This window comes from Drosophila serrata, unplaced genomic scaffold (genome assembly GCF_035046125.1).
Source record: "Drosophila serrata isolate PLE 108 unplaced genomic scaffold, ASM3504612v1 contig_184, whole genome shotgun sequence".
Lineage (NCBI taxonomy): Eukaryota > Metazoa > Arthropoda > Insecta > Diptera > Drosophilidae > Drosophila > Drosophila serrata.
In genome coordinates this window covers 1,949,931-1,972,417 of record NW_028257082.1, presented here as the reverse complement: position 1 = coordinate 1,972,417, position 22,487 = coordinate 1,949,931, and the positions used below count along the sequence as shown (strand labels likewise).

The window sequence follows — 22,487 nt, the reverse complement described above, 5'->3', positions numbered from 1 at the left end:
GAAATTCCATCAAAGCTCCAATAAGTATGCTAACGCATCAATTCCGAAAGGTAATACCCTTTCTCTGAGGAAAATAAAGCTCAAAAGTCATTATCACCAGTTTAAAAACAAGACAATATAGAAACATAGAAACTTCATGAAAAATTTCATCTTCAAAATATTATTTTGTTTTATTAAAAATTGGTAAGACGCTATGTATAATCTGATTAGTATTTTGAACCTACGCATGATGCTGAATTATGCCTAAAAAAATGGGGGAGAGGGGTTTAAGTATTATTTATTTATATATGACTACGAGTAAAACTATACAATTTATATTTCTCTGCAATCTGCAATCTGGCTGAGCTTTGTTGTTCCAACAAAGGGCCTCACAAAATTTTCTTTAAAAATACCTTTAGTTTGCAGGCTTGCGTATGTGTATGTATAATTCCTTTAATAACTCTGCTGATTCTGCACTGTAACATTGACATTTAATATGCTTATATATTTGTGTATGTATATATTTAGCTAAAATACAAATTTATTTGCTCAACGACAACGTAGGTGCTTTTAACGATTACCCAACGGGCTTTGATTTTGTTTCAATAGAAATAGGATTTCCCCTTCTTGTTTCATTGACTTTGTACTTAGTTTCTAAACAGATTGTATAATATATAAATATAAAAATGAGTGTGTGTGTGCTTATGTGGTGTGTGTTTTGTGTGGGACTAAATAAGACATTTATATATATATTATATTTACAAATTGATCGGATCCGATGTGTAATGCATGTGTGTTCTGTGTTTGTTTTTGAATTTTTAGCTTGAGCCTGGATTTGAGTTGGATGCTTGGTTTGTTTTGGTTTGACATTTGAGCTCGGGTTGAGACGAGAAGCAGTCTACGTTGTTATACACCTCCATTAGGATACATTTACGGCTAACAATCTAGGGGCGAACATGCAGGGAACAACAAATTTGAAGAACATTTGGAGTAGTTGTGGAAGTGGTTGACGGCTCTGGTTCTCGCTCTTTCTATCTATAAACTATATTTACTAGTTTACAAACGCACTCTTCTGTCTCATTTCTGCGCCGACAAGTAGTTCATGTACTTAGTGGTCTGCTGGGCATTTCGCACCAGCTCACTCTCCTCCTTTCCTGAGGACGGTTGCTCCTGGCCTGGACCGTTCTGACCGCCTTGACCCTGCCAGTTGCTATCGCTTTGGGGCTGGTGTATGTCCGGCTGAGAGCGACGTGTAAAATGGCGATGTCGCTGGTGCTGATGTTGCGGCGAGGTCTGCTGGCGTCGATCAAAAGTGCTGGACGCTTCACTGGCCAAGCTGCTCTGGCTGCTGTACCGCGGAAACCTCGGACCACCACCGCCTCCTCCTCCTCCTTGGATAGGACTTTGATTATACCGATAACCAGCAGACTTATCCATATGCGACTTTGAGGGTCTGGGCAAAGTGCGAGCCCTCGAGGAGCTGCGACTATTGGACTCCGGTCCGTTGGAGTTGTACGCACAGTTCTCATCCTGATAGCCGCTATTTATGGCTGTGTTGGAGCGCCGCCAAGTGTCGCTGTGTATTTTCTGGTGTCCTCCGCCCTGATGCTGCTGTTGCATTTGTTGCTGCTGCTGCTTCTGGAATCGCGGTGGCTTGTCGTAGGTGTTGCGATTGTGGAACCGCCCACCTCGCTTGTAGTTGCTGCCGCGCTCATAGTTGCTGATGTAGGAGCGCTCGCTTCGATCGTCTCGATCTCGCTGATCCCAATTTGAGTTTACAATGCTGTTGTAGTTGCCGCCTCCGCCGCCGCCGGTCATGTTGCGCTCGTGCCGCTCCTGCGAATGTTTCCTCCGATCGTGGATACTGTAGAGACGCAGGTTACCGGCTCCCTCGCTGCGAACGCTGTGCTGGTCGTCGTCGCAGTTCACGCTGTATCGCCGTTGCTGGTCGCGGGACCTGCCGTTGCTGTGGTCGCCGTCGTTGTTGCGGTTGAAGCGCGTCTTCCGCCAACTGGGTAACGGCTTGCTCTCGTCGCGGTCCTCGTTGCTGGCCATGGATGGATACTGGTCGGAGGTGGCGCTGTTAATGATAAACGGATAAAGGTTAAACACGTATTTCATCTATGAATAATTCATATAAAATTTACCTCTACAACTAAACAATAAGCAATTAAATGTATAACTTTTTATTTTGTTTTTCCGAAGAAACAAACGCTTGACAAATAATTAAAATCAAATTTAAAGAAAACATATTTGCAATTCTTGTTTTTTTTTATACACATAATTAAAAATTTTGTATTTAAGTAAATACTTGATTTAATATCTTTTCCTTGACTTACATATGGGACTTGAATCAATCTTGGAAAATTTCCTATAAATAAATCACAATTGGGCTCTTGAGTTAGTTTCTATGGGCAGTATAAAGGCTTTATTCCATATTAATCATATGAACAGAAGCCAACAAAAGAAATTTAATTGGATTTAAAAAGCCTACCTTCAACGAGTAGACATTTTGTTGATTGATTGTATTGATCAATCATCAGATTCATTTTTTAAATGAAACGATCTAAACTTGATTTAAAAAATTGGGCAAGGTATTTCTTTTTGTATGAATTAGAACTAAAAACGAAATAAACAGATCTGAGGTACATACTCTATGCTCGGTGGCTGTTGCTGCTGCTGGTGATTTGTCGCCTGCTGCGGCTTCAGGGGCCGTGAAACCTGGCGTGGCTGAAAGCTACGTCGTCCGTGGCGGCCTAGTGGGATGGAGTTGTTAGCCGGATACGGATGAGCTCCTCCCTCCGAGTACCGCTCATCTCCCTGTTCCGACTCGACGAAACCAACGTCGTAGAAGGAGTCCTCACAGACCTGCTCGCTCCACTTCTTCGTCGACGACGGTGGATCGAACGAGTCTTGATCCTGGACGGAGGTGTTAGCACTGCTGCCGTTCTCAGACTGCTGGTGCGGTAGCAGTTGCTGCTGCTGCTGATGTTGCTGGGGGTTGACATCTCCACTGTGATGCTGGGGACCAGAGCCGTTGTTGTTCACACCATCCTCTTCGCCATCTTCCACTACCAGGTAATCAGTGTACATCGCCTCCAGATCGTGCCCGATATGCTTAAAATGGCTATAAAATAGATCCAACACCATCAAGAGCATAGCCTTCACCTTGGCTGTTAGCGCCGGCTGCATAATCAAGTGCCGGCGGACGTGGAAGAGAAGCAGGTCGATCTCCACCTTGTGGCGCTGGCGCATTATCTCCCCGTTTAGCGTGATCTGCGAGAGCACCAGGCGGGCAATTCGAGTGCCCAGCACCACCGAAGTGTCGTTCAGCTCGCGGGTTAGCAGGTCCAGCAGGGATTCGCCCAGAATGGTGATAGGGGCATTATCTGCCAGCCGCACTCTGTGATAGTACTCGCCCAGCAGCGTGATAGAGTTATACAGACGGTTCTTGTCGTGCATTCGGTACGTGTCTGCGTTAAGGAAGTTTGTCTCCAGGATCTTGAGCATGGCGCTGCGAACCTTTGTCTCCTTCATGGCCAAGGCGTCGAAGTTACGTGACGAGAAGAGCAGGGCGAACTTCAGGGCCGTGTCCCCATCTCCAAGTGCCTTGTCGTTCAGGTAGTCCATGGACTCGCTGTGTGGTAGGTTTGATATACAACGTTAAGTTAAGTTAAAAGTTAAGCAGTACAACACGATAGAGCAAAAAAACAGAAAAACATAACATTTTCATTGGTAACTCGAAATTCAATGTATAGGAAATCCCAGAAATACTCTTTGACTAACTACTTCTTAATGACATGATAAATTTCGTATCATTATTTTCACAATTGTTTGTATGTGACTGCCACCTATGCGATCGCATTATCTGATAAGCCCAAGCCCGCCAACTACTATATTTGCTGAGACATTAACTCGAGCATGAGTCGCGAGGGGAAAAAATGTTCACTTTGAACTGATTGGATGGCGTCGATGCCTCCCTAGCCGTGATTATTTATATGAAAAGTTGTAAATTTTTAAGACACGCTGACGTCCAAGCAACCTGGTCGCAAACAACCAACTCTCGTGCACACATATTTACATCTACAGTGCGTTTCGGATATGAATAGGCATAAGTAAATATTTGACAATTTTTAGATGGAGAGAAAAATAAATTTATAATTAATATTAATCAATATATTTATACAAAAACTTAAATAAGGTCACTAAAGAAAGTTTATTGACTTCAATAATAAGTTTTAAACGTATCATTACGCATGATTAAATTTTCATAGGTTTTATTTTTAAAACCAAGCGTGGGACAAATCTTTATAAAGTAGAATTGTAGATTTATTTATAAAATCAGTATTCCCATAAAGAATAGTACCTTAATTTCATCATATGGGAAATAAAGTCCCACAAAAATTATAGAAACCTTTTATCAGGGATTTCTGAGTTCTTCTCATATGCCGGTCATATCTTAAATGAAATATGTGAAAATTTCACCTAATCGCTATAAATAAATCTATTACCACACAATTATTGACCTATCCCGGAAATAATTGTACTACACGATGATTTATGGGAAGTCTAGGGTGATCGGTTATCGAAAATGATAAGCATGCAACAAGTGGTGGCTATCGAGGAAAACTATATGGAGGAATTTAGAGATTGTTGTTCAGTGGCCAGGCTTTACAGCTTCGCCGCGCACTGTACTTTTAAAGTGTATTTATACGCGCAAAGAGGTGCCAAACACACACACACACCATTTATAATATTATTAATCATCAATGGGCCATACAGACGGCCGAGCAAACACATACCACAGCATCGATTCGTCGCGCACTATGTTGCAAAAGTCCGTCTCGATGGTCTTGATCTTGGAGTTGAGCACGATGCCGTCGTCCTGCAGGTCCAGGCCCCGCATCAGGGCGATGATGTGATCGTAGGCGCAACCACCTGCCGGTATCTGGTAGCCGGCGGCGCCGCCGGAATTCAGAATGTTGCACACATCCCGCAGCCGTGCCGCCTCCCCGCTGCTGTGGCCACTGGCAGTCGCGCTGTTGTTGTAGCTGCCGTAGGTGTTGCCACTGCTGTTGTTGCTGCTGCTCCCGCCGCCGTGGTTGTTGCTGATCATGTTAGCCATTTCCATCGCTGGCTTTCTTGCCTGGGCTGCGTTTTGCGCTGCGATCGCTGGAGGCGCTCGATTTGTTGTTGTTATCGCACGGTTGTTTGTCTGCCTCTCCCTCGCACTTTCGCCCGCCTGGTTCTGGCTATAAGCTTGCTTGTGTATGTGTGTGCCGTCGGTCCACCAAATAGGAACCAGCGTTGACAAAGGTGTCGAAATGCGCACGCAAAATTTGGCACCTTTTCGCCCAGCTTCCGCTTTAGCCGCAAGTTCAGTAATCTCACCGGGACCACGACGGTCGATTTGAACGCAACAAACGAACAGATTAAATGCACAAATCTATAACTATTCCTATTTATTATTGCTATTTGACGACTTTTATTTGTGTATTAGTGGTGGCACCGATGGCACTATCGCACTATCGAAAGCCCTCGGTGTGCTTTCGCGAATACGGCGCCAGTGCTGCGCAGTGTGCCATCGATTACTTCCCCGCTCAGTCAGGAAAATAGCTATATTTGGTCACTCACCTATATTTGTCGGACCTAGCTATTCATCTGATGAAATTTGTATTCTTATTCTGAAATTCCTGTCCTTAAATATTTCAGTATTTACAATGAACTTTCATACCAGTTCATCATTGAAGATTATTACTTTAATAACAATGTCAACTTGTTTTAAATCGATTGTTGAAGTAGAAGCCTGCCTTTATAATTGTACCATATTTTTCATATAGTATTACAAAATAGTTATTATGAAAAATATTTTATTATATATTATTTATAATGAAAAAAATTATAATATATTTAGTTTTAATTATTTATAAATAATACGACTTTATTTTAGCTAATTTTGACGTGAAAATGGAAACTCACTGACAATCCAGTGGTGGTGAGTTTAAATTGCTGGTGTGGTGAAATAACATCGCAATCAGCTGTATTACTGGGCGCGCAAACCAAGCGGCGTGCATTTGTTGTTTTTGTTTTAATTTAACTCTTTTTATGTAGATAGTTTTTGTGTTACGAAAATGTTGAACTTGAACTGCGTAATATGCGCCGAATTGTTTTCGCAGGCCGACGAGGTGTTTGTCACCGTCTGCGGCCACATGTTCCATCACAGTTGCCTGAACCAATGGCTCGATCGGTAATGTTTCCCGCTGGAGATTTGTGTTCAAGAGAACCACTAGTTTCTATGTGCGTATAACTCTGCAGCTCCAAAACATGTCCCCAGTGCCGCAACAAGTGCTCCACCAGAAACATATTCAGGGTTTACTTCAACCTGGCCAACTTAGATGTGAGCCGCATCGATGTGGGCTCTCTACAGGAGCAGCTGGATAACGCCAAGCTGTCTATGAAGATGATAGAAAAGGAGCGCCACAAGGACGAGCAGCAGATCCGTGATCTAAAAGACACGCAAAAGAAGTGCCTGTGAGTTTTGAAGTCCTGGAGGTTTGTCGAGTAGCTGCTTCTCTACTGCCTACATATCGTTTCCAGTAAAACCATAGCAGGTCTGGAGCAGAAGGTGCAGAAGAAGGAGTTCCTTATCAGCAGCTATGCGGAACAGATCAGTATCCTCAAGAGCGACGCTCAGGTGGTGGACGCGCTGCGGAAGGAGAATAAGTCTCTAAAGGTTCAGATCCAGGCAATGGAGGGGGTTTCGGCCATTCTGGCAGCTGGTTCGGCGGACGCCGAGCGCCTGCTCAAGAACGAGTCGAACCCGCATGTCCTGGCCAACTGGGTCTCCACACTGAAGCGTGAACTGCGCCAGTGCGAGAGCAAGAAGTCTGAGCTTAGGAATGTTGTCAAAGTTGTACAGAATGATCTGCGTAAAGAGATCGACCTGAAGAGGTGAGATAGATGTCCCAAATTGTTGCAGATTTCTGATATGTATTTTTTCTCGTTACAGAAGTCTTGAGGAGCGTGTCTCCCATCTGGAGAGCGATCTTTATCGGGCACAAGAAAAGGTAGAAATCTTTGGTTACTTGCTCCTATTGTTCCTTCCTCACACAATATATTTTCAGCTTCAACTGCGAGAGAGCAAGATCATTAGTTTGGACTCCACCATTAGCTCTCCCGGTCTAAATTGCAACCTTATGGCCCTCAAAGTGGACGATAGGCGGAGCACCATCTCTCCTACAATCGTAAGTAGTTCGTGGTATAAAGGGAGCACTGAATAACATTTCCCACACCACCTGCAGAAAGAAAATATCAAGCGCATCGAGGAGTCCACCTCGCCGTACCTCAACATAAAGTCCAGCAGTGTGGGCTTGCCCCATCTGCTCAGTGCCAGGGCTAAGGCCAAATTATCGCCTATCAAGCGAACAGATGGGCTTAATATGATGAGTGGAACCGTACGAAAAACCACCAGTGATCTCAGCGAAAAGGTAGTAGCAAATACATAGCTAATGCTGTTCAAATTCATTAAATAAAATCTCTTTTCAGTACTCAATTTTCAAGAAGCCACGCCTGGTGCTGGGCAGTTCGAGCAGCACTGGCCTGGCGGCCACCACCGGCTCCAACTTTGTCTTTAATGGCATGGGCGGCTCCGAGAAAATAGATCCCTTCGCGCAGCGCGCAGAGGAAGAGGGCTTGGCAGGCGGCCGGCCTGCAACTGTCCGGAGTGTAACCCAACGCCTCAAGGCCGGCACGCTGCGGAACTTCAACCAGGGTAAATAAGTCCACACCGCCAAGTGATGATCATTTAGAGACTGCCTCAGTTGGGGATTAGAGTGCGATTGCTATTAAGGATTGCCAATTATGTTCGTTAGCCATTGCATGGATTTAGTATTAATAAGTTAGTAGGTTTATAAAAATAAAAAATGCGAGTTGAAGCGATCAGGCTGCGATCTTCTTCTCAGCCTTGCCCGTCCACTCTTCGCGCAAGTGGACATTGCAGCCGAGATCACGTAGCGCCGCCTTGATGTCCTGCTCCACGCTGGGGTGCTCCTTCATGGCAGCGTTCAGCAGGTCTTCGACGCCAAAGGAAATCCAGGTTTCGCACTGATTACGTGACCGCGACACCATGTTGCGAATGGCCCAGGCTCCGTTGCGCTGGACAATCTTGTGCTTGGGATGGGCGCGCAGCGCCTCTACGATCACCTCCGCAATGCCGGTATCAAAGAAAGCGGCACTGTGCTCCTGCACCCGAAGAGTCAGCGTGGTCACGCAGGCCAGAGCGGCAGCTACGATGTTCTCGTTGGCCTGATGCGTCTCCAAAAGCTGTTTGATAATGGGGGCCACACCCTGCTGGACAATGTGTGCCTTCACCGAGTCATGACCCGCCAAAGCCCGCAGTAACTTTAGCGCCTCTCTGTTCAAGCGCACTTCGTCCAGATTTTTGCTCATGATTTCGAAGACCGCCTTCAGTCCACCCGCCTCATCGATGGCCGTGCACAGTTCCTGGCGCACTGCCAGCGTACCAATAGTAAGCAGCAGGTCGGAGAGCACGTTTGGATCCTCGTAGGCAGGAAGCAGTTCCACCAGTGGGAGAAGCACCTCGCCTGCTATTTGGCGGGCATGCTCGTGGGCGCAGCCAAACTCTACACGGATGTCGTCATCCAGCACTAGGAAGCGGAACACGGCGGTCAACTCGCGCACCAGGCGCTCTTTCGACTTGCCAAGCATCGGCTTCATCAGCTTCAAAGCGGGTGTGTTCATGATATTCTGCCTGTTCATCTCATGCATAATGCAGGCCTTCTGCAACCACTGCAGCGTCAGCAGGGTTATATCCTCGCGCCCCTCCTCTTTGAGAGCCAGCAGCTTGAGTACCACGGCCATGGCCTCGGCATCGAACAGATCCGGCTGTCTGTTGGTTAGGCTGTTAACAGCTTCCAGGCACTTCTTGATGAGGGTTTCGTTGGGAGAGTCCGCGGCGAGGGATTCTTCCAGGAGAGTGATCAGGGCATCATGGGCGCCGTTCTTCCCGGCCAGAACTCGATGGGCCAAGGATTTCTGGCACTCTGCTGTCAGGGTGTCCAGCTGTCCCAGCAGCTGGGCCGAGTCCCCCGCCTTCTGGCCAATGTGCTCCTTGATTTTGTCCACAGTTTCATTGATGACCGGCTTGCCGGTTTGCGGATTGATGGACAGGTCCTTAATGATGTTGGCCAGGTTGATGCCCTGCCGAAAACTGGTCAGTATCAATGCGTGAAACGCAATTGGTTAATCCCACACTCACCTGCGCCTCGAACTGCTTAATGGTTTCCTCCTTGGCCTCCGTCGGCGTCATGGAGAACTCCACCACATTCTCCTGGACCACATCGTCAAAGGTGTCCTGAGATATTACCTTGGCCATGACGGTAGTTGGGTCTATTCTGGCTAAATCCTAAGCAGCTGCAGGTTACTCCTCAAACTTTACTTTGTTCTTTTTGTCTGCAACTTCCCACACACACGTACACGCACACTCAACGCTGACACAATTCGAATTTGTGGAGTGAGGTCACACTATTTCTCCGCAATTGGGTCATACTTCCAGCTGACGGGCTATCGATACATATCGATTGTGCAAGTTTATTTAAATTTGAATTTTGAATTTGAAATAAAAATTCATTTGAATTGTAATTACAATTACTCCTTCACAAGTTTCTCTCAGACCAAGAACCCAATCTCATGACCCTTTCCCATTTAGTAAGAGCTAAGTTCATGGTTAATTTCTTGTACATTCGTCTGTATTATGGCCTGTTACTCACACTGCAGATTACATGGAGCCTCGTGGGGGCGGCGTTCAAAGCTTCAAAGGACATTGAGAGTGACAGAGAGCCACAGGAAGAGATAGGTACACACACGAAAAACACACACAGCGACACAGACACAACTACATATAGAGAGACAGACAGCAAAGCGCCATGCAGGATAACATGGATAACTATAATTTTTGGGTTGCTGGAAAATGGGCGGACGTGCCTCGCTCATTTTCGCTTGGGCAGCTTGTAGTCGGTCGGCGGATGCAGCTTGAGGTGGTCCAGGAACACAGGCTGCATGTCTGCCCGCCACGAGATCTCCTCGCGCACACGCACGGGGCCGTCTTTGCAGGTCAGCCAGTAGGTGCTCATCAGACCCTTGCCCTGAAAATGGTTGGATTAAGAAATTAATTATGAACTATCAACTATATAAACAACTATAAACTACATAAACTAAAAATACAACACGGCGGATGAGCTATAAACTAGTAACCCACCTTGACATCGATGAGACCGCGATGTTCGGTCCGGAAACCTCCCACCTGCTGCAGCGAGTCATGCATCTCCTCGGTGATATGTATCTTCTGGGCCTCGCCGGTGCTCTCCATGCGTGAGGCCGTGTTCACCGTGTCGCCAAAGAGGCAGTAGCGCGGCATCTTGGTGCCCACAATTCCGGCCACTACCGGACCCGTATGGACACCGCATCGGATCTGGACAAACTCGTCGCCGGCTCTGGGGATGCGGAACACAGACGAGGCGTCTAGTAAATCAAGCGCCATTGTAGCTATCTCGCTGATGTGCTTATTCCCTGCAGGACACAGTGGCGGTGATGGTGGTGGCGGTGGAATATTCCGTGGCATAAATTACATTACGGCGCATGGCCACAAATGAATGTTAAATTAGCGCAAATCATTTTGGGGTCAAACAGCCGGGCAGTCAGCCAGGGAGGTAGTGAGGCAATGTGGAGCCGGGGTAAATGACTGACTGACTGACAGCCGAATTTGCATAAATTACCGTTTTTCACCGGCAGGCCGGAAGCCACCATATAGGAGTCACCAATGGTCTCCACCTTATAGACATCGTAGCACTCGATGCGCTCGTCGAACACACGGTAGATAGAGTTAAGGAAGGTGACCACCTGTGGATAGAATGGATATTTAATTTTTATAATTAAATAGTATTTGAACTCAATTGAAAAAGTGTAACTATAATAATTTGTAAATTAATGTAGTATTTTGATTGCTTTTATTTTATATTTTGATTGATAATATTATGATAAATAATGTAAATAGTAAGAATTAATTCCTGACAATTACCTCCAACGGGGTACAGTCCGCGGCGATTTCGGTAAAGCCCACGATGTCGCTGAAGTAGATGGTAACTGCCTCGTACAGCTCGGCAGGCACCTGTCATGCGGGCAATTAGAGAGGTTTAAAATCCCAGCCCCCTCGGCTTTCCCGGGACTCACCTGCTGGGTCTGCTTCAGCTGCATGGCCACGCTGGGGGGCAGCATCTGGAAGAGCAGCGAGTCGCTTTTGCGCTTCTCCCGCTTCAATTCCTTGGCCTTTTGGGACAAATTCAGGGCATATAGCTGTGGGTGGATGGGATATTAACCTAGTGGTTAAAGTTATGCTTTTGGCTTTAGCCCGGCAGCATCTTACCTGTATCGTGGCAGCGGCATTCTTTACCAGAACAATGATTACTGGGGACACCAGAAGCACCACAACCAGTATGGCAATGCCAATGGCTTCCTTTCGGTCCGCCTCCCTTAGGGTCTTATCCACATATTCCCTGGAAGATAAAGTGTTACAGATTTAAGGCAGTAGCTTTAATTGCCAGAGATTAAAGGATCCTGAGATCTTCTCTCACTTGATCATCCGTCGAAGGGCCTTCTGTAGTATTCGCAGGTCGTCCGTATAGTTGTTCATTAACTCGTAGTACTCGATGGCACTGCGTTCATTTGAGACATTCGGGTTGTTCTTCAAAAGAGTGGTGCTCCTGGGGAAGAGGTCCTTCATCAGATCGGAATGGAGCTAGGTCATCATACTTACATCTGCTTGGTGCGATGGAACTTTTTGGTATTAGTGATATTAGTGTACATATTCTTTAGCATTGGAGCATAATTCAGCGTGGAGTTGATCATCTCTCGAGCCATGAACTCGTAGCGCACATAGGACACAAAGTTCTCGGCCGTCAAGGATCCACGGCCATAATACCGGATGCCGAAAGAAGTGGCAATATTCTGGCACTCGATGCTCTTAAGCAGGTTCTTGAAACCCACCAGGTAGCTATAGTAGGATAGATACTTAAGTATATAAATATATAAAATCCCCGAACTCACCGCCACACGCCGCTGTTGTCCGTCTCCTTGATCTGCTCGTTTAGGTGATGTAGTAAGCCACGATTGATGGACGTGTACCAGTTCATCACCTCGGTAATGGAGCTCTCCTCGGGCTCGAAACGCACCCGATCCCTGAACTCATTCAATCGACTCTGGAACTCGTTGCGGTTCAGCATCATCTCCCGATCGTCCTCGTCCTCATCCGGTGCTGTGGGAACACTGATCTCGCTCCAGGTGGTCATGTTGTTCAGGGCGTGGTCCGTGTTCGTGAAACGCTGGGTTAGATTAGCCCTGATCCAAGATATGATTAATTCATATATTGATTAAAAAATCTACTATGACTCACCGCTGCTTGCTGCCGTTGGTGAATATGTAGAAGGCCACCTCGGAGCGTTCCAGCTGCAGTCGAGTGACCACTTTTCCCAAGTCTGTGGCAATAGTTACCTGGAAAAAAAAGTTGCAAGCTTCTACGTAAAATTTAAATAACTTATAAAAGGGTATAAAGATGGGCCTGATGGGTCTGAATGAATGAATTATTGTTGTCTAGCTTAGTTTCATTTTAGATCAGATGCGATAAGAATGTGTAGTACGGTCATGGTTGTGTTGAATTTGTGCATACAAATCTTATCAAGGTGAAAATGACCATATCTTGCAAAGCAATTATTGCTATTTCCAATGAACCATAGTTTTAGTTGACTTCTAGCAGTATAAGAGAATGGTTCAGTTCCTTGCAAAGTGCTTCAACACCGTCTATGATTAAGTAATTAGTAAAAAGTTTGTAATTTTAATATAGAATCTGATCTATTTAATATAGACAGTTCACTAACGTGAGTCATCAATTAAAAAACATGGCTAAAAGTAGTAGGGGCCTTTTGGACCTTTGTGACGATTGCATTGTGGAGATAATGAAACACATCATTGCTGATTGCGAGTTGAGATTAAAATGTAAAAGCAATCAAGTTCCGTATGACAATTTAGTACGCTTCGCACTGGCCCACGAAAAAATATTGGAGGTGCTAAAGCAGTACTTTAAAGATCTGTACCAGAGTCTCGAGTTCGTAATTGTGGCAGAAAGCCAATGTCTAATAATAAACTTTGAAGAGTTACCATCGGGCAAAGGAAGTGACGTTTTTTGGAGGTTCTACGCTGATGCCGTTAGAGAAAATAACGTACTTATAATTCTTAAAATCTTCTTTGACCCAAAATCGCATGATCCCGACTTTCTAGATCATTTCCAAATGCTAAAACGTGCACTGGAAAACAAGCGGAGCCTGATCACAGTAGAAATATCTTTGAAGGGTAAGTACATATATCAAAAAAAAAAAAAAAACCTTGTATAGCTTTTTTCTGATTTATTTACTAAAGGTTACTCCGTGGAAAGCTTAGACAATTTCGATCACCTTTTGCATTTCTATTTGGACGCCCGGGCGAGTGCAGAAACCTTGGTGAATTTCTGCATGTCAAACCCACAATTAACTTTATTAAATGTGATTACAACTGAGATATATGGAAGATTGTCCGATATTGTGCCACATTGCCACAATCTTAAGCATCTGGAATTTGTGCCGAAGGTGGATGTTGATGCCGCTGAATATGCACCGCTGGCAAAGCTACCGAAGCTAGAGGATATAACCATCCATGGAGTCTATCAGAACGGTTGGCTGTTGCCAATGCTTCAGGCGGCTGAAAAGTGGAAGAGGCCTCGGTCTCAGCCCTTGACTCTGAAACTCTGCGATACGTTACCATGTACCGGTATTGCAACGCTTGCCAGAATTCACTCCATGGAAATCTTGACCTATTCATTCGACGAACCATCTAATGGCATACTTCTAGAGGCATCGTATAATTTTTTTGAAATATCAAAAGATTCCGAAGAATCTATAGCAACCATATCCCTTACCAAGGGTCTGAACTTCTATCTCAGCAGATCAAGGAGAGAACTTAGACTATTTGAGGGCAGAACTTCGGATATGCCCGAACTGTTGGTATTGTCAAAGCTGTTTAATGTACACAGCATACGAATTTTTAGCTATTATGCTAATATAGCCAACTTGTTCAGATCAATTATCAAAGAGGAATTATTCACTCTGAAATCATTTCACAGCAATACAGGAGTAATAAATAAAGAAGCAGCTGTCGAGCTTGTCAAAATTAAATCCATTCGATATCTGAGATGCACATTTTCCGATTGGGAATCAATTGAACCTTTAAGTGAACTTGGCAACCTGTTATATATGAATATCACAGTTAAAGATGAGTTCAGGGCACGCCTCTTACCGACTTTTTCTGGTCTGATCAGCACATGCCTGGTTGAAGCAAGAATCGAGTGCCTTTATTGGAGCATTGCATTTTGGAAGAACGACAGGGCTCTGGAGATTCAAATGAAACATGGTTGTGACGCCAATCAGTTGATTCCTCTCTCCCAGGTTGGTGGCATTAACAGTCTCACATTTTGTGGAATTCACAAAGGACAGGTGAACGAGCTAATTGAAGCATTTGCTGCTGAAGATTCAAATGTAATTGAAGAAGTAAATCTCATAAGATTGGGTTCAATTCCCTTTGAAGATATCCTTAGAGTAGCAGAAGTTCAAACCATAAAAGACTTGAAATTTTCACCCTCAGATACAAATGGCATTGAGAAATTGGCCGATTTGACTAAACTCGAGGAGCTGACCATGTGGCTTAGTGAAAGGGCCAGCCTGAACAAGCTCTTAGACCAACTGGCTACGAAGGAGTCACCATCGTTACAATGCCTACAACTTCAAACCATGGGACTTCCGTCAGAAGAATTATTAAATATTTCTAGGATAAAGTCCTTGAAGAAATTGCAATTGCAGAATCCTCAAGGTTCTGTCGCTGAAGATTGGGCATCCTTAACTGAACTAGCGAATTCGAATATAGAAGAACTGTCAATAACTATATATCCTCCGTACTCATTTCAAAAGTTATTTGATGCATTTGCTAAACAAAAACCCACTAGACTTCACACCTTGAAAGTATCAGGCGGAAATCTTGATCACATGGAATTCAGCTTAAAGAGTACCTGGAGCTTGGATTCTATTACGGTGTTTACCTTGCTAAATTCGGATAATTTGGTTAACCAAACCATCTCAATTGAATACGTAGGTTTTGAACTCAGTTTACAAACTCTAAAGAATGTGTTTATCCACAATCCTATAGGTTTGACGGAATGTCGGCATTTGGCTGATCTTCAGCTATTGGAGTCTTTAACAGTGTCATTACTTGATTTTGATGGTATAAGTATTCTGGCTGACATACGTAATCTCAAAGAACTTAATATAATCGAAACAAACGGATTGCTCAGCAAACTCTTCCAGGCCTTTGCCAGTAAAAGAGAGCTGAAATTAAAACACTTGTCTGTACCGATTGAATGTGTTGAAGAGTTGAACGAAGTAACGAGAATAAGATCGTTGAAAAAATTAGATTTAAAATTTACGAAAGATTTGAAAACTTTAGATCTAGGCCAGCTAAGAGAACTCGAAGAGTTGTCTATGGAAATTGAGCTAAAAGAAATCAAGAATGTTGTAGCCCTCTTGACATCCTGTAAAAATCTCGATGTACTTACGATTAAATATGAGATCCGACAAGAAGAACATTTTTTGAAGGAACTTCAGAATCATTTAATGTCTATAAGGGATCCCACACTTCAAGATCCTCTAAAACTTACTTTGCATAAAACTGATGGTTCACCAAATTTCCATGTAAGTAGACTGGTAATATTTTATATCATTATTATTATATTTTATTAATAGGTGGAAGACGTGAATGAGACCTACTTGAAGGTGTACTATACGTACAGTAAATGGGATTCCCCTACAGAAAGTAGGGGAAATGTTTATAGAAGTGAGAAAAATTTTAAATAACTCAAGGCCATAAAGTTCCACGAACGTTGAATCATTAAACTACGCAGCACTACCTATAAATATATAAATTATTATTTTACTAAAGCAATCTTAAATGATTACAATGTGGATTATTATATAAGAATGTGGTAATAGAAAGCCTAAAGTGATATGCTATCTGTGTTTATTAGAAGCCGGCAACCTTTAAAATTAAGTATACGCCCCGTTGTCCACAAACAAAAAAATAAAATATGTAAAAATGTAGCTATTTAGTATTAGATACTCATTTGGGAAAAACAAACAAATGAATCGGTAAATTTGTATAGTTTGTAAAGTTCTATAGTTTTAACAGGTCTAGGGATTCCCCGCTCTCGGCGCTTTATTGCTGTGTTTTTCCTGGGGATTCTCCTGAGTAATCTTTTGGCCTTGTCAACAAGTCATCTTTGAACTCCTGATAAGTGGCTAGCAGCAGTTAAATTAATAGCCAACGAGATAGTTTCCACCTGGTGTGGAACCCATGCCCGAACCCTTATCAAAAAGCAGTCTTATCAAAGCCCCCAATCGTGCAATCCTATAAAAGATTCCGACCATTGGAAAGCTGGTCAGTTACTCACGATGTCGTTGCTCAAGATAGTTGGTTTCGCTCTGCTCGGTCTTGCCCTAGGCCAACTCTATCAGCCGGCCAGCACGGAGACCGTGTCCGTGTGTCCCACCAACTTCACCCGGGTGGCCGACAAGTGCCTTCTGGTGGATAAGAGTTGGAAGAACTGGTACGATTCGGATCGTCACTGTCGCTCCCTGAATGCCGAACTGCTGAGTATCAAGAACCAGACGGAACTGAAGGCGATCCAGGAGTGGCTGCCCGTGGTGGCACCCTACGATCCGGAATTCTGGACATCCGGCAATAAACTGGGTGAAGCAAAAGCCCTGGTCGACTACTACTGGCAGAGCACCGGGGAGCAGGCTCGCTATCTTCCCTGGAACCAGGGTCAGCCCACCCCCGCCAGCGGGGATTGCCTAGTGCTGTACGGAAGCGTTAGCATGTCCACCGGGCAGACGGTAATAGAGAAGCACCTTCTGTCCGTGAAGAACTGCACCCAGTGGGCCAGCCACATCTGTCAGACGCCACTGCAGCAGTTCACCACCCAGCTCTGTCTCAATCCCAGCGCCGTCTACGAGGCCAAAGTACCAGTTTAGGCTGATGAATTAGATCAAAGAACATTATTTAATAGCTTTTAAATAACAATAATAAATGCTATTAAATTAAACAATAGGTTTTAGCCAAGAATCTTTGTTGTAAGAATCTGAAATATATTAAAGTTCAATTCAAAGGTTAATTTACTTTGTGGAGGATGACAATTGCCTGCACACGCCAAAGTTAAAAATTAGATTGGTGCCTGTAATAGGTAATATTTCATACCGATAAGATAATCCAATAAAAATGATTGCCTTTGTGACGAAATTGATAGCATTTGTCACACCATCAAATTATTTGAATTTTAGTGGAAGAAACGTAAATAAATGGGACTTCATTATTTGTACACAGAGTTCTTTTGAAAATATATCATCTTATTATAAGTCATAAACAGACCTCTAAAAAATCCAGGAACTATAAATAATACGTGATCAGTTAAAACTTAGGAATATTCTAAACGTAAATATAGCTTGGATGCACAAGCTAAAATAAAGTAGTTTTATATTTTTTAGAAAAGATAATTAGAGGGCTTTAAAATAATATCATTAACAGTATATTATTAAAGTTATTTCTTTTTGATATTAGAAATCTTAATGTCTTAATGTCTTAATGTTTCACGTCAATTTATGTTCATTGTAAGCGGACAACATTTGAAATTGCGTATACGCCTAGTTGAACATAACAAGCTGCTATAATTATCAAAGAGATCAAAACAAATTGAAACGTAGTAAAAATATGTTAAAGCAATAAGTCAGTTTAATCAAAATGAAAGATTCGGACATGATTTTATAATTTATAAAGGGTTCCTGGGATTCCCTTTAAGACTTTCATGCTGAACCTACTTGGGGATTCTCCTGAGTAATCTTCCAGGCCTTGGCAGCAGACGGTCTTCACGATAAGCTGTTAAACTGATAACAAGTGAGGTAGCTTTCACCTGGCGTATACTTAATATTTGCCCGAACTCTTATCAGAAACCCCCAGTCGAGCGATTGTATAAAAGAGACCGGCCATCGGACAACGGGTTAGTTACTCACGATGTTGTGGCCCAAGATAGTTTGCTTTGCTCTGCTCGGTCTGGCCTTTGGCCAACTCCATCAGGTGGTCAGCACGGAAACCGTTTCCGTGTGTCCCACTAACTTCAGCCGGGTGGCGGACAAGTGTCTTCTGGCGGACAACAGCTGGAAGAACTGGTACGAGTCTGATCGCCACTGTCGCTCCCTGAACGCCGGACTGCTGAGCATCAAGAACCAGACGGAGCTGAAGGCGATCCAGGAGTGGCTTCCGGTGGCGGAGCCCTACCAACTGGAATTCTGGACAGCCGGCAATAAACTGGGCGAAGTAAAAACCCTTATCGACTACTACTGGCAGAGCACCGGGGAGCAGGCTCGCTATCTTCCCTGGAACCAGGGTCAGCCCACTCCAGCCAGCGGGGATTGCCTTACTTTGTACGCCAACTACAGTATGGAAACTGGAGAATTTGTGATGGAGAAGCACCTCCTGACCGTGAAGAACTGCACCCAGTGGGCGCCCCACATCTGCCAGGCGCCACTGCAGCAGTTCACCACCCAGCTCTGCCTCAATCCCAGCGCCGTATACGAAGCCAAAGTACCAGTTTAATTCAAATCCTTAGAAAATAATAAATAAATCTGCATTTAATAATTTGGTAATATTTAAAATTCATCATAAAAAACAATGAAAAAATGGCTAGTAAAAAGTGTTTAGTAATTCGTATCTGTAAAGATATTTCTGTCATTGATATCAATAAATAATTTTCTAAAGAGCCCTAAAAGAAATGTAAATTCTTTATTGTTATAATTTGCTGCAGAAGTTCCTCATCTTTAATTAAAAAGTTATTTTATTACGACTCTAGACTATTGAGTTTATTTTTTAAATAGTTAATTAAATAGTTAAATAAATAGTTAGTAACATAGGAACTCTTCTATATTTAGACTGATAAGTATCATTAAAATGTATTATGCTGTTATTAAGTGATAAATTTAATTGATTAAATTTAATTCTGTTTGTTTAACTAGCAGATTCCAATGTAAAGTTACTTAAGCTTTTTAAGCAGGCATAAATGTTTAATGCTTTCATAGAAAAGGTCAATAACGCCGCAAATGCCCAACTTAAGATAATGATTCTGTGTGATAAGGTCTAGTGATAAGGTAATCTCATAAAAATTTGTTGTCTAAGTTCCAAAATTTGATAGCATGACACTCATCACGCAATTTGTTAACATTCAAGAATCGGATAATAATCAAACTTGAAAGTAAATTAGTTTCTTATTGCGAACTCTTATCGTTAGCAATTACTTTTAGTTGGATTTTATTACTGTTTTTTATAGTGTTTCTTTAAAGATATTTTTACTTTATTTCTTAAATGCGTTCACATACATTTAAATGACAGACTTAACAAACCAATCCCAGCGAGAAAAATCAAATAGCAAGCTCCTTACTCTTCCCTGAGCCTGGAAAAGACTTATATCGAAGCATTCTTTATTCCTTCCTTGATTTGTTTGTCCTGATAGTGCGATTCGCATCCTAACTACGTGACCCTGTTCAAGGACAGCCTCTCATCCTGTTCCTCCCTCCACTCGCAACTTTCCCCCCATCGCATCCTGCACTCGAGACTGTCGCTGCATATTTCGCATGGCGTCCTTATCAATTCACTTTGACCTCCTCCTCCTTCGCCATGTCCCTGTGGCTCATATAAGTACGTATAATATTTTCCATTCTCTCTTTCATATTTTCCAGCGAAGACTACGCATTTGCATTATAGGGGGTGGCGCGGCAGAAGGACACCCTTGAGTGCTGCCCGTGCTCCGGAATCCTTCTCGGGGCACTTACCTGAGCAAACAAATATTTGCAGGGAGCTCGAAGGAGTCCGCCTTTGCTCGCTGGTCAAGTGAACACTGACCAGGCGGCGTGTCCCTCCCCCGGCATCTACTTGGCGTTTGATTGAATTTCAGCAATAAATATTAATTACGCCTCAAAACGGACAACGCTCAACGGACCTTGTCCAGGGCGGGTATCCTTTCGCTGTGTTTGTTTCTTTTCAGCCGGAATTTACCTTCCATCTCTCACTCACCTGTGTCTCGATGTCGGCAACGGCGGAACGGTATTCCAGGATCTCTTGCAGGGTCACCGATGTTTGCACAATCAATGCCAATATTGGTATAAATGGTAGAATTATCATCTGGAAATGGATTCGCATGTCAATGAGTGCAAACTCTTGCCCACAGTGGTTGGTAGGTATTGTTTCTGTTATTAACTTAAGGATATATATTAATATATACATATATTAAAAAAAGTGATATGAAGATAAGCTAACGACTGTTTAAAGTGTAATTAAACCTTCGTAAGATTAACCATGGCAAAACATTCTAACTTTATATGGAATATTTTAAAGGTAGGGTACGAAACATAATCCCAACTTTGTATTAGCTTTTTTTTTAAAGGAATAGCTCTTTAAAAAATGAATTCAATATTAAAACCTTGTTCGAAAATTATTATTTTAATTAATTTGTAAGAAGTTATTAAGATATATATAATATCTTTAAATAATTATATCTTGTTTCTCGACCCACTGTGCCATATATTTTCATTTGTCTTCAATATGTGCCTCCATGGAGGACACCCGGGACACTCAGTCCCATCTGGGCATTATCTGGGCCTGATTGCGATGGCCAGAACCCAAAGGCAAAGGAGGCGTGATTAGTCTTTATCGTGGCCCGCTAATCGCGACATTCATTAGACGCATTCTCTGTGACTGTGACTGTGACTCTGGCCACAGGCACGTGACTCTGACCGGTCGGACTAATTAAGATGCATGCGCTGCCGCTAATTTATCCTGCTCCAGATAAGTGTGTGCTTTTCGCACCTGTACAATATATGTATATAGTATAGAGTGTAGGGAAGATACTCACCTGCATCAGCTGCAGGCGCCGTCCCGTTTTTATGGCCGGATTCCGGGCGGCGGCACTGCAGCACTTGCCACCGCCGGCACTCGATATATCCTCGGAACTAATCGAGCGCACGGAAATTTTATCGAGCTGCAGATTGTGATGGGTGGGCACCATCAGCAGGCTGCTGCCCCCGCCGGATGGGTGGTTTCCTAGGTCGTCGGGAGCCGCTCTTCCCCCACTCGATTGGCAAGTGCTAATGTCGATCTTAACGCAGGCGGAGGCCGTCCTATTGCTACCACTCCCACTCCCACTCCCGCTCCCACTGTTGCCTCCTGTCCCGCTCAAATTCAAATTCAAAGTTGAGCCCCCACTGCCGCCCGCTGGGCAAGGGTCAGGGTTCTCTCCGGGCTTGTGCGCTTTTCCATTTAGCATATTGCTGATTGTTCAGGCGAGCATATAGAGTGTCAGCGCCTCATAAACACGATTGTTGCACGGAGAAAAAAATGTTACTTTGATACCTAATCGAAGGTATCCTAAATCCCAGCAGGTATATGAATTTAATTGGGAATTAAATTCAAAGTCATCTAGAAGATTGTTTTAGTTTAGTTTATGTTTTAACAGTACTGCAAAAAATGTTAAAGTTTATTTTTAAGAAATTGTATATTATCTCCACTTATCAATTTCTTACTTCCTTTGGACACTTTCATAGGAATATAGTTATCAACATAGTTTCGAAAATAATGTGTAAAAAATTGAAATTATAATATAGAAAAATATCGTAATAAACATTGACAAATTATTGTAAAATTTGAAATATTGAAATATATATGTTTTTATACCCTTTCAGAATTTTATAATTTTAAGCAGAAGGTAAAGAAATCATTTCCGAACCTATAAGTCATATATATTCTTTCATTCATTTTTTAAATGTATAAAAGTATAAAAATTTTAAAAATTGAAAACAATTTTCATTCATTGAAACTTTAAATTGAGTATGCAGATTTTATTATTAAAAACTAACATAGAAAAGCTTTCCGAATTAAAATCAAAGCCGTTTTGGCTTAGTTATGAGTTTTTTAAACATTGATTTATTGAACAAATTCTCCTATAAAAATATCTATAAATATTGATTCGAAAAATGCCAATTTTATAAACTTAATTATGATCGATCGATTCCCAATTCGATTCTATAATTCGATTACAAACTTAAAGTTTGGTTTCCTGTCTTGTTTAAGTACAATAATCTTTTGCAGTAGGAAAATCAATATTTGCGTATAATTTAAAATTAAAATTTAAAAATTTAAAGCTGCCAAATAATATATTAAATTAAATGGAACCAACGAGAGTAATAATATAAAGAAATATTCAATAATTAATCACTTTTGTTAAGAAATTAATCAGAATCTGTAAATGCCAAAGCAGGCAG

The 22,487-nt window shown here is 42.8% G+C and overlaps 7 protein-coding genes across 12 annotated transcripts; 4 read left to right on the top strand and 3 right to left on the bottom strand.

The window, feature by feature from the left end:
* Positions 1 to 144: 144 nt before the first annotated feature.
* LOC110191628 (uncharacterized) lies at positions 145 to 5,737 on the bottom strand. Of its 3 annotated transcripts, XM_020962518.2 has the most exons (4): positions 5,614 to 5,737; positions 4,782 to 5,425; positions 2,633 to 3,616; positions 145 to 2,059 (listed from the first exon to the last, which is right to left on the bottom strand). In XM_020962518.2, the coding sequence occupies exons 2-4, from the start codon at positions 5,108 to 5,110 to the stop codon at positions 1,057 to 1,059; spliced, it is 2,316 nt and encodes a 771-aa protein (XP_020818177.2). In that variant the 5' UTR covers positions 5,111 to 5,425; positions 5,614 to 5,737; the 3' UTR covers positions 145 to 1,056. The 3 variants fall into 3 exon arrangements, 2 of the variants coding, with proteins under 2 accessions (XP_020818177.2, XP_020818176.2); XR_015270551.1 differs by lacking the exon at positions 5,614 to 5,737 and having other exon boundaries at positions 2,319 to 3,616; positions 4,782 to 5,538; XM_020962517.2 differs by lacking the exon at positions 5,614 to 5,737 and having other exon boundaries at positions 4,782 to 5,538.
* Positions 5,738 to 5,851: 114 nt separating this feature from the next.
* Positions 5,852 to 7,917, top strand: nopo (TRAF interacting protein no poles). The gene is made up of 8 exons (XM_020962414.2): positions 5,852 to 5,974; positions 6,091 to 6,226; positions 6,295 to 6,510; positions 6,577 to 6,930; positions 6,989 to 7,046; positions 7,104 to 7,223; positions 7,281 to 7,466; positions 7,525 to 7,917. The coding sequence occupies exons 2-8, from the start codon at positions 6,111 to 6,113 to the stop codon at positions 7,756 to 7,758; spliced, it is 1,284 nt and encodes a 427-aa protein (XP_020818073.1). The 5' UTR covers positions 5,852 to 5,974; positions 6,091 to 6,110; the 3' UTR covers positions 7,759 to 7,917.
* On the bottom strand, positions 7,800 to 9,524 carry LOC110191541 (armadillo repeat-containing protein 6 homolog). Its single transcript, XM_020962413.2, has 2 exons — positions 9,257 to 9,524; positions 7,800 to 9,198 (listed from the first exon to the last, which is right to left on the bottom strand). The coding sequence occupies exons 1-2, from the start codon at positions 9,371 to 9,373 to the stop codon at positions 7,918 to 7,920; spliced, it is 1,398 nt and encodes a 465-aa protein (XP_020818072.1). The 5' UTR covers positions 9,374 to 9,524; the 3' UTR covers positions 7,800 to 7,917.
* A 200-nt stretch (positions 9,525 to 9,724) lies between these two features.
* On the bottom strand, positions 9,725 to 21,684 carry LOC110191700 (uncharacterized). The gene is made up of 12 exons (XM_086827936.1): positions 21,083 to 21,684; positions 20,245 to 20,352; positions 12,446 to 12,543; positions 12,100 to 12,390; positions 11,810 to 12,046; positions 11,628 to 11,756; positions 11,420 to 11,549; positions 11,227 to 11,349; positions 11,075 to 11,164; positions 10,773 to 10,896; positions 10,256 to 10,566; positions 9,725 to 10,142 (listed from the first exon to the last, which is right to left on the bottom strand). The coding sequence occupies exons 1-12, from the start codon at positions 21,491 to 21,493 to the stop codon at positions 9,987 to 9,989; spliced, it is 2,208 nt and encodes a 735-aa protein (XP_086684062.1). The 5' UTR covers positions 21,494 to 21,684; the 3' UTR covers positions 9,725 to 9,986.
* On the top strand, positions 12,811 to 16,043 carry LOC110191652 (uncharacterized). 4 transcript variants are annotated; one of them, XM_086827932.1, is made up of 4 exons: positions 12,811 to 12,859; positions 12,914 to 13,398; positions 13,465 to 15,821; positions 15,873 to 16,043. In XM_086827932.1, the coding sequence occupies exons 1-4, from the start codon at positions 12,852 to 12,854 to the stop codon at positions 15,981 to 15,983; spliced, it is 2,961 nt and encodes a 986-aa protein (XP_086684058.1). In that variant the 5' UTR covers positions 12,811 to 12,851; the 3' UTR covers positions 15,984 to 16,043. The 4 variants fall into 4 exon arrangements, with proteins under 4 accessions (XP_086684058.1, XP_086684059.1, XP_020818209.2 ...); XM_086827933.1 differs by having other exon boundaries at positions 12,811 to 13,044; positions 13,327 to 13,398; XM_020962550.2 differs by lacking the exon at positions 12,811 to 12,859 and having other exon boundaries at positions 12,860 to 12,926; positions 13,327 to 13,398.
* On the top strand, positions 16,100 to 17,299 carry LOC110191650 (ladderlectin-like). The gene has a single exon (XM_020962547.2). It carries the CDS (start codon positions 16,578 to 16,580, stop codon positions 17,157 to 17,159), a length of 582 nt encoding a protein of 193 aa, XP_020818206.2. The 5' UTR covers positions 16,100 to 16,577; the 3' UTR covers positions 17,160 to 17,299.
* Positions 17,866 to 18,950, top strand: LOC110191651 (C-type lectin 37Da-like). The gene has a single exon (XM_020962549.2). It carries the CDS (start codon positions 18,193 to 18,195, stop codon positions 18,772 to 18,774), a length of 582 nt encoding a protein of 193 aa, XP_020818208.1. The 5' UTR covers positions 17,866 to 18,192; the 3' UTR covers positions 18,775 to 18,950.
* Positions 21,685 to 22,487: the final 803 nt, after the last annotated feature.

Bases quoted from the DNA above. Each gene is read 5' to 3' on its own strand.
- LOC110191628 (XM_020962518.2), bottom strand. From the start codon at position 5,110: ATGGAAATGGCTAACATGATCAGCAACAACCACGGCGGCGGGAGCAGC. The intron at 3,617-4,781 runs GTATGTGTTTGC...CCTACCACACAG, and splicing joins CGCGACGAATCGATGCTGTG to CGAGTCCATGGACTACCTGA. The intron at 2,060-2,632 runs GTATGTACCTCA...TATCATTAACAG, and splicing joins CAACAGCCACCGAGCATAGA to CGCCACCTCCGACCAGTATC.
- nopo (XM_020962414.2), top strand. From the start codon at position 6,111: ATGTTGAACTTGAACTGCGTAATATGCGCCGAATTGTTTTCGCAGGCC. The intron at 6,511-6,576 runs GTGAGTTTTGAA...TATCGTTTCCAG, and splicing joins GACACGCAAAAGAAGTGCCT to TAAAACCATAGCAGGTCTGG. The intron at 6,931-6,988 runs GTGAGATAGATG...TTCTCGTTACAG, and splicing joins AAAGAGATCGACCTGAAGAG to AAGTCTTGAGGAGCGTGTCT.
- LOC110191541 (XM_020962413.2), bottom strand. From the start codon at position 9,373: ATGGCCAAGGTAATATCTCAGGACACCTTTGACGATGTGGTCCAGGAG. The intron at 9,199-9,256 runs GTGAGTGTGGGA...AGTTTTCGGCAG, and splicing joins TTAAGCAGTTCGAGGCGCAG to GGCATCAACCTGGCCAACAT.
- LOC110191652 (XM_086827932.1), top strand. The intron at 13,399-13,464 runs GTAAGTACATAT...TATTTACTAAAG, and splicing joins AGTAGAAATATCTTTGAAGG to GTTACTCCGTGGAAAGCTTA. The intron at 15,822-15,872 runs GTAAGTAGACTG...TTTTATTAATAG, and splicing joins ATGGTTCACCAAATTTCCAT to GTGGAAGACGTGAATGAGAC.
- LOC110191650 (XM_020962547.2), top strand. From the start codon at position 16,578: ATGTCGTTGCTCAAGATAGTTGGTTTCGCTCTGCTCGGTCTTGCCCTA.
- LOC110191651 (XM_020962549.2), top strand. From the start codon at position 18,193: ATGTTGTGGCCCAAGATAGTTTGCTTTGCTCTGCTCGGTCTGGCCTTT.
- LOC110191700 (XM_086827936.1), bottom strand. From the start codon at position 21,493: ATGCTAAATGGAAAAGCGCACAAGCCCGGAGAGAACCCTGACCCTTGC. The intron at 12,544-20,244 runs GTGAGTGAGAGA...TTTTTTTTCCAG, and splicing joins TTGCCGACATCGAGACACAG to GTAACTATTGCCACAGACTT. The intron at 10,143-10,255 runs GTGGGTTACTAG...AACCATTTTCAG, and splicing joins GCGGTCTCATCGATGTCAAG to GGCAAGGGTCTGATGAGCAC.